General features: G+C 48.0%; 1 protein-coding gene across 5 annotated transcripts in view; it reads left to right on the top strand.

Annotated features, from left to right (window-relative positions):
* TMEM269 (transmembrane protein 269) overlaps window positions 1-8,050 on the top strand; it is a 28,878-nt gene continuing 20,828 nt past the window's right edge. Inside the window, exons 1-4 of one of the 5 annotated variants that reach the window (XM_078073285.1) lie at window positions 1-1,730; window positions 5,569-5,666; window positions 6,277-6,420; window positions 7,053-7,253. In XM_078073285.1, coding sequence (XP_077929411.1) covers window positions 1,639-1,730; window positions 5,569-5,666; window positions 6,277-6,420; window positions 7,053-7,253 — 535 coding nt within the window. In that variant the 5' untranslated portion in view covers window positions 1-1,638. Of the gene's footprint in view, window positions 1,731-2,227; window positions 5,667-6,276; window positions 6,421-7,049; window positions 7,254-8,050 lie in introns of those variants that run through there. The other 4 variants (XM_078073284.1, XM_078073283.1, XR_013448217.1 and 1 more) reach the window with 4 other exon arrangements.

Here is an 8,050-nt window from a genome sequence, read left to right as displayed (position 1 = left end):
CTCAGCCAGCATTCTTCTTGTCTTAGGTTTGGAGGGGCCCTGACGTCTGAGAGGGTCTCAGGAGTCCTGATGGCCTTGGTGAATGAGACTGGCCTGGGGGAGGAGTGAGCCCCATGAACCCTGCCCAGTTCCAAACTCCAAGCCCAGCCCCTCCCAGCCTCTGATATCTTGGTGGACGGGTTTATGGGAAGGGACCATAATTTGTCTTAACTCTGGCCCAGACCAGAGGGGCCTGGGGCTAGACACTGGCTGAGAGGAGGAAGAGGCTCAGCTTCCTCCCCTCTCAAATGAGGATTAAATGAGGAAGCGGCCATGAAAACACCTTGGAACTTGTGTATTTCATTCAGGGGCAGAATTACTGTTTGTGGGTAGCATGCTTGCAGCAACCAGCAGGGCTTCCCTGTTCCAGAAAGCCCTGGGGCTCTTCCTCCAAAAGAGACTTCATGTCACAAGCAGTCTATTGTACGGAGTGCATGTTTGGTCTTAGAGGAAGAGCAGAGCCCGCCAGGCTGTGAAAACGGGCTGGGCCAACTCATTGCCCATAGCCCGGAGGGGCTGGGAGGCTTGAGGAGCCCCCGGGCAGGGCTGCTACCACAGGGGGAGGCTGATGCTGCCCTGCAGGGCTGGCCAACTGAGCTCCTCCTCGGTCTCCTACCCCACAAACCTCCTCCTGCCCAGAGCTGTGCCCCCAGCCAAGGAAGCACCAGATTGAGAACCTGGCAGCGGGATTACCTTCTACTCACCTAGCACGTCACTTTGAGCCAATGTCTCAGTTCTCTGAACCTCAGTTTTCTCATTCATAAAATCATGATAGCACCATCTTCTGAGGTCGTCAGGATCAGGAGAGAGAACATAGTGGAAGGTGCTTGTGAACTATTCCGTGCTGTCCATGTTCATTTCTTGTGTCTCACCTCTTCCCCTGTGGGAGCTGGGCCTGCTGTTCTGGTTGGGGCCTGTCAGAACCAGGACCTTGGGGCACTCCAGCGGCAGCCCTGTCCTGAGGGAGTGAGCATGGCTTGCGGAACAAAGGAGGCTGACTCCATGGCAGTCCCTTCTGTGCTTTCTACCCCTCAGGGAGCCTCTCACCCCCTGGGCTATTCCTGGGGGCTGGGGGGTTACCCCTTCCCAGGGTTCTTTTTTATTCCTCTGGGGCTCACCCCACGGGAATAAAAAAGTATTAAAAGTAACTTTGTAATTGTTTTAACAAGGGCTTACCTATGACAAAAGGCTCATCTCTCAGATGGGGGAAGGGTCCATACCCCTTGTCCCCCGGGCCATGGGGGTACCAGAAGAGTCACCACATGGGCTGGAGGGAGGTCTGCACTATAGGCAAGGGGTACAGTCAATTGGTTGTACGGGCTCACTTGCTTTGCTGTTGTGCTTCCCCAAGACACTCATCCTCAGCACCTTTGTCTTTACCTCCTGGTCTCCTCCATCTGCCTCCTGTCTCTCTCATTCCAGACAGTGAAACAGTGTTGGGAGGGTGCGGTTCTGGGATGAGGTCTGGCGAACAGGAACTCCCTGGTCCCTGGGAGCCTCTTTTGGGACTCTTTGACCTTGGGAACCCTTACCCCTCTCCCCTGAGCCCCAGATCACTGCACCAGTTTCTTCCTGACCAACGACCGGAGCTGTCCCCAGATGAATGAATTTTCCTGGAAGGACGTTACCAATGCCTTGTCCCTGGCCAACCTGATCCTGGGACTCTTCTCCATCTTCTGCAGCTTCTGCAAGTAGGTCTGGGGCCCAGCAAGCTCCTAGCCAAGAGCTGGAGTCAATGGCATGAGGGAAGGAGTGGGGAGCCTAGCGAGCCAGGCACTGAGGCACAGGATCAACCAGGGGCAGGAGAAAGTGTAGTGGGTTGGGAGTCAAGGGGCCAAGATCTTAGCCTCAGTTCTACCACCAACCTGACATGTGACTTTGGCTAGGTCATATCCCTGAGCCTTGGTTTCCCCATCTCTAAAACAAGGAGCTTGCACTGTGATCTCTATAGTTACTTCCAGCTATGGCAGTCTAGAATGGTTTTTATGAGAAAAATGAAGAGATTCTGTTCTGGTGGCCCTCACTTAATCCTGCCTACTTAATGGTAGGCAGGCTACCATTCAAAATTTTTTATTCTTTTTTTTTTTTTAATATTTTATTTATTTGACAGAGAGAGACACAGCAAGAGAGGGAACACAAGCAGGGGAAGTGGGAGAGGGAGAAGCAGGCTTCCTGCCGAGCAGGGAGCCCGATGTGGGGTTCGATCCCAGGACCCTGGGATCATGACCTGAGCCGAAGGCAGAAGCTTAACGACTGAGCCACCCAGGCGCCCCTAAAATTTTTGATTCTTAAATTAGAACATATGATGTGGGGAATATTTACAATTAGCACTATTGTGGAAAATCTGAGACATGTATATGGGGCCCTAAAAAGCAAAGCAAATTATATTTTGTAAGCAAATTATATTTCTATAATTGAATCATATTTCAATGCCTTGGCAAATCAGTTCTTTAAAGAGAAATCCTTTATAATGCAGGTATCCTCCTCCTAACTGTTTTATTCTCTATGACCATCAGCATGTGACTTCTCTGGATCAGTTTCTCATCCATAATTTAAGATAATCTTACCTGATGATGTTTGAGTTCCCTTCCAGTTTGAAAATTTTATGATTCTCTAAGTCTGGATTTGTGGAGTCTTATACAGTAGATCACACCTGCAACAGAAAATATCTTCTTAGTTCAGTCTAATCTTCTCGGAGTGTAGTTTTTATGGCACAATGGTGAACCCAGTTCCCTGTAGACACATAGGTATGGATCTAAAGGAAGGTAGTGCTGAGGTGGTTTAGAGACAGCTGAAGTCTGGGGTCAGGCTCTCTGCTTCTGCTTGGCCATCCAAACACTGCAATCAGGGTGTAGACTCAGGAATGGCAGGCTGGGGCAGCCTTGCATGAGACTGCAGTGGCTGCTTTCAGAGCAGTCTGGGAGCATGTGTTGGACTGCAGCGCAGAATCCTCAAATGTAGGGTCTGCAAGAGATCTTAGAAATCATTTAGAGCATCAAAATATGTGAGATGAAAATGGATAGAACCGCAAGGAGAACTTGACAAATCCACTATCATAGTTGGGTATTTCAACACCCTTCTATCAGAAATTGACAGATTCGGTTGGCAGAAAATCAGGAAGGAGATAGTTGAACTGAACTGCACCATCAATCAACCGAATCTAATTGACGTTTATAGAATATTTTATCCAGTAACAGCAGAATACACATTCTTCTCTTCGCACATTCAGGCTATAAGACTGAATTTAAATTTAAAAGAATAGAAATCATACGAAGTATGCCCTTAGACCACATGGAATTAAAGTAGAAATCAGTTACAGAAAGATAACTAGAAAATCCCCAAATATGTGGAGATTAAACAACACAATTCTAAATAATACATGAATTAAAGAAGAAAAGTATTTTGAACCAAAAGAAAATGAAAGTACAACTTATCAAAATTTGTGAGATGCGGTAAAAGCAGTAGTTAGAGGGAAATGTATAGCATTGAATGCATATACTGGAAAAGAAAACTGCTCTGTGAAAGACAACGTCAGGAGAATTAGAAGACAAGCTGTAAGTGTATTTGCAAAAGGTACATCTGATAAAGGACTATAAAATAGACAAAGCTTAAAAACTCATCAGTAAGAACACAAACAATTAAAAAATGGGCCAAGGACCTTAACAGACATCTCACCAAAGAAGATCTACAGATGGCAAATAAGCATGTGAAAAGATGCTCCACACCATATGTTATCAGGGAGATGCAAATTAAAATAACAATGAGATACCACTATACACCTATCAGCCAAACCAGTTGTCCAGAATACTGATAACACCAAATGCTGGCGAGGGTGTGGAGCGACAGTGGGAATACAACATGGTGCAGCCACTTTGGAAGACAATTTGGCAGTTTATTACAAAACTAAACATACTCTTACCGTATGATCCAGCAATCACACTGTTTGCTATTTATCCAAATGAGTTAAAAGCTATGTCCACACAAAAACCTGCAATTGGATGTTTATGATGTTTTATTTATAATTGCCAAAACTTGCAAGCAACCAAGATATCTTCTAGTAAGTGAACAGATAAATAAACTGTGGTATTTCCAAACAGTGTTACTTAGTGCTAAAAAAAAAAAAAGAGCTATCAAGCCATGAGAAGACATGGAGGAATCTTTAGCGCATATTACTAAGTGAAAGAAGCCAATCTGAAAATGCTACATACTGTATGATTACAGTAATATGATATGATACGCTGGAAAGGCCAAACTCTGAAGACAATAAAAAGACCAGTGGTTGACAGGGGCGGGTGGGGGGAAATGAATAGGTAGAGCATAGAGGATTTTTAGGACAGTGGAAATGCTCTGCATGATACTATGATGATGGATACATGTCATCACACATTTGTCCAAAACTATAGAATATACAACACCAAGAGTGAACCCTAAGGTAATCTACGAACTTTGGGTGACTATGATGTGTCAGTGGAGTTTCATCCTTTGTATGTATGAAGAATCTAAATGTACTGTTCTGGTGAGTGATGTTGCCAATGTGGGAGGCTATGCATATGTGGGGGCAGGGGGTATATGGGAAATTTCTGTAGCTTCCTTTCAATTTTGTTGTAAACCTAAAATCTCTCCAAAAAAAAAAAAAAGTCTTAGAAAAACTGAAAAGAAGGGAGATATAAAATCAATAATGTAAGGTTTCTACCTTAGCAAACTAGGAGGGGAAATGCAAATTAAATCCAAAGTAAGCGGAAGAGAAGAAATAATAAAAATGAGAGCAGCTATCAATGAAATTGAAAATAAAAAATCAGTAGAGAAAACCAATGAAACCGAAAGCTGATTCTTCGGAAAGACCAATTAAATTGATAAGCCTCTAGTCGGGCTAACCAAGAAAAGTAAAGAAAAGAAGAGAAGACACAAAATACCAATATCAGAAATGAAAGAGGAGCCGTCACTACTGATCCCATGGACATTAAAAGTATAAGAAAGGAATATTATGAACAACTCTATAAATCTGATAGCCTAAATGAAATGGACCAATTCCGTAAGTCATAAGTTACCAAAACTTGCACTAGGAGAAATAGATCATCTAGATAGGCCTATATCTATTAAGTCATTTGGCACAAACCCCTCATTTTACAGATGGAGGAAGAGAGGCCTAGAGATGCAGGGAGGGATTTCTCTGAGAATCCACAGTGAGATGGTTGCAAAGGCTGGGCTAAAACAGAGCACCCCTGTGCCCTCAGATATGCCTGGGACTTAGCGCTGGAAGGGACCTTACTGATTATCTACGGCACTCCAGGCACCCCTCTAAGACTGTGGGTTGAGAGTATGGCAGGGGTGTGTGTGTGTGTGTGTGTGTGTGGTGTATAAAGCAGTGTATTTCAGAAAGAACATGAGTGTGGGGGACATGCAGGGCAGGGGTGTGTGCCGGTGTGCAAGTATAGGCAGTGTGTTGGTGTACTGGGGGTATGTGGAGTGGTTGGCCGCTGGAGGCCATGAAGGAGCCGTCCTGTTTGGGCCCACTGCCATACACTTTAGGAGATGCCACTGTGCCTCCTGGATGCTTCTGATCAGCTTCCTGTTAGACATGGCAGTTGGCGCAATAACCAGACACCTCAGCCTCTGCTCCAAGTCAGGTGAGTCCAGGCTTCAGACCCCTGATCCCTGACCCCAGGAGCCCCCATCTCAGGTCCCCCCTCCCCTCTCTAACATCCAACAGGCCTCCATCGGTCACCACTCCTGTTCACAAGCCTCCAAGGATGGCAGCAGCAGCCCTAGAGCCGTCCGGGAGCCCCACAGTCGAGAGCTAGCCCTCCGCTGGCTCACTTGTTAGCTTCAGCCATGCCTGCCCTGGCCTCCCCGTTGGGGCCAATCCAGCGATCGGGAGTGGGGTGGTGGCTGAGGTGGTGGTGGCCGAGCCGCTGGTTTAAAATACAAGAACTGTTTTCGTGTAAGATTGTGCTTGAAAAAAGGGTTCCCTAGCTTGTCAACTTGCATCCAGTCGTAGTCCCAGTCCTGGAAGCTAAGGGGTGGGAAACTAAGACCCGAGAGGGGAAGACTTGTCTAAGGCCGCAGGGTCAGCGTGAGGCAGAGCCGGGAGGAGCCCTTGTCTCTGATCCCCCGGGGGAGCAGCTGTGGCTCGCTGGGACCCCAGACCCTGCTTGGCACCACTGCAGCTCCCCCACCAGAGTGGACTAAGCTGCGAGACAAATGAGTGTAAGTTCTAACCTTGGCCTTCCGGAGCAGGAGTGGAGCTGAATGACTTTGCGATCTTCACCACCTTCGGCCTGGCCTCAGCCCTGCTCCTCGGTGTGGACGGGCCTCTGAGCGGGTTCCTGGCTGTCATCTATGTGTTAGCTGCTACTTTCCGCCTGTGTTTCTATTCAACTGGTGAGTGAACCCCAGCTTTGTAGCTGAGTATCGGGAGCCAGGGAGGGGGAGCCGGTGGGAGCCAGAAGCCAGGGGGGCAGTGACTGACTCTCCCCCTCCTTTGTGGAGTCCGTCTTCCTTCTCCTGCGCCCCAGGCCCACTGAAGGCTGCAGGCTGCCCCGGCAGAGCCCTGGTTGGGGGCAGGGTCCCGGGGTTCTCTGAACAGCTGTGCCTTTTTCTTATTGTGTGACCTTTAGAGGGTGCACAGAGACTCACAGAATCTAGAACCAGAGGTCATCCTCCAGTTTTCCACAACAGATGGAGAAACGGAGCTCTGTCGAGGGCAGTTGCCTTGCCCAAGTTCCCAATGCAAGGGAGGGCAGATGCAGACCAGACGACCTCAGGAGACCCTTCTACAGAGCCGTCCTCGGGGCAGGGGCCCCCGCCTGGTCCTGGCAGCCTGCTTCCCCGTGGGGATCCGGTGCCGAGTCCTCTCTGTAAATGACTAAATGCTTTACAGCCTGCCACTGCCCTGCAAGGAGGGGGATTTGGAACGTGGGGCAGGGAAGACCCAACGAGAGGGGCTTGCTTCGGTTTAGATTGCGTTAGAGCCGTGGGAAGCAGCTAATGGCCAGCTCTTCTTTCTCCAGCAGATGCTCAGCTCACGTACAGGGGTCTGCCCTGCCGCTATGCTTCCTGTGTCTTAGCCTCCACCTCCCTTCTGACCAAAGGCAACACGTTCATTCTCTCTTGCATGGCCTCACTTATGGTTCTATTCATGATGGACCAGAGCTACTACCCACATGATGAAATCCTGGAGTCTGAGAACTGGAAAAAATTGGTTTATCTGGGAGGTGAGTGAAAATGGCTGCTCGCAAATGTCACCAGTGATTGTTTATTCTCCCTGCTGCCCACTGCCACCCTGTACCTCGCCCCAGCTCTCCCGAGCTGCCTTACCCCGCTTTATCTTTCCACATGGGGTTTATCATCATCTGGCATGCCTTTACTTGTTCATTGTCTCCACACACTAAACCTGCCCCCGGCTAGAGAACTCTCTGTTAGGCATGCAATAATCCCTGGACCCAGGATTGTGCCAACCACAGCTGCTCAGTGTTTGTTGAATGTTGTCAAGTTCAATCGGGGACACCTGCCGTACGCCAGGTGCTGAGAACCAAATCGGTAAACCAGACAAACACTTCCCACCTCGGGCTTTACAGTCTGATAGGGGAGACAGACACCAACCAATTGATGACAGACATAACTAGAAATGCATCGTTGTGATGTGTTGTGGAAGCACAGGGTGCTCTGAGAAGGTGTTGGAGGGGTCCTAGTTAGACGGAAATGGCCTGAAGGGGGGAAAGGCTGCTTCACCTGGCTGAAGGTGGTCAAAAGGTACAAACTTCCAGTTATAAGTAAGTCCTGGGGACATAAGGGACAGCATGGTGACCACAGTTAACAATACCATATCGTATATTTGAAAGTAGCTAGGAGAGGAGAGCTTAAAAGTTCTTATCACAAGAAAAGAAAACGTGTAACTGTGTGGTGGCAGATGCTCACTAGACTTTCTGTGCTGATGGCGTCACACACAAATATCGAATCCTTATGTTGTACACCTTGGACTAATACAATGTCATATGTCCATGATATCTCT

The sequence above is a fragment of the Halichoerus grypus genome, chromosome 5 (genome assembly GCF_964656455.1).
Source record: "Halichoerus grypus chromosome 5, mHalGry1.hap1.1, whole genome shotgun sequence".
Lineage (NCBI taxonomy): Eukaryota > Metazoa > Chordata > Mammalia > Carnivora > Phocidae > Halichoerus > Halichoerus grypus.
This window is presented reverse-complemented; position numbering and strand designations above follow the sequence as displayed.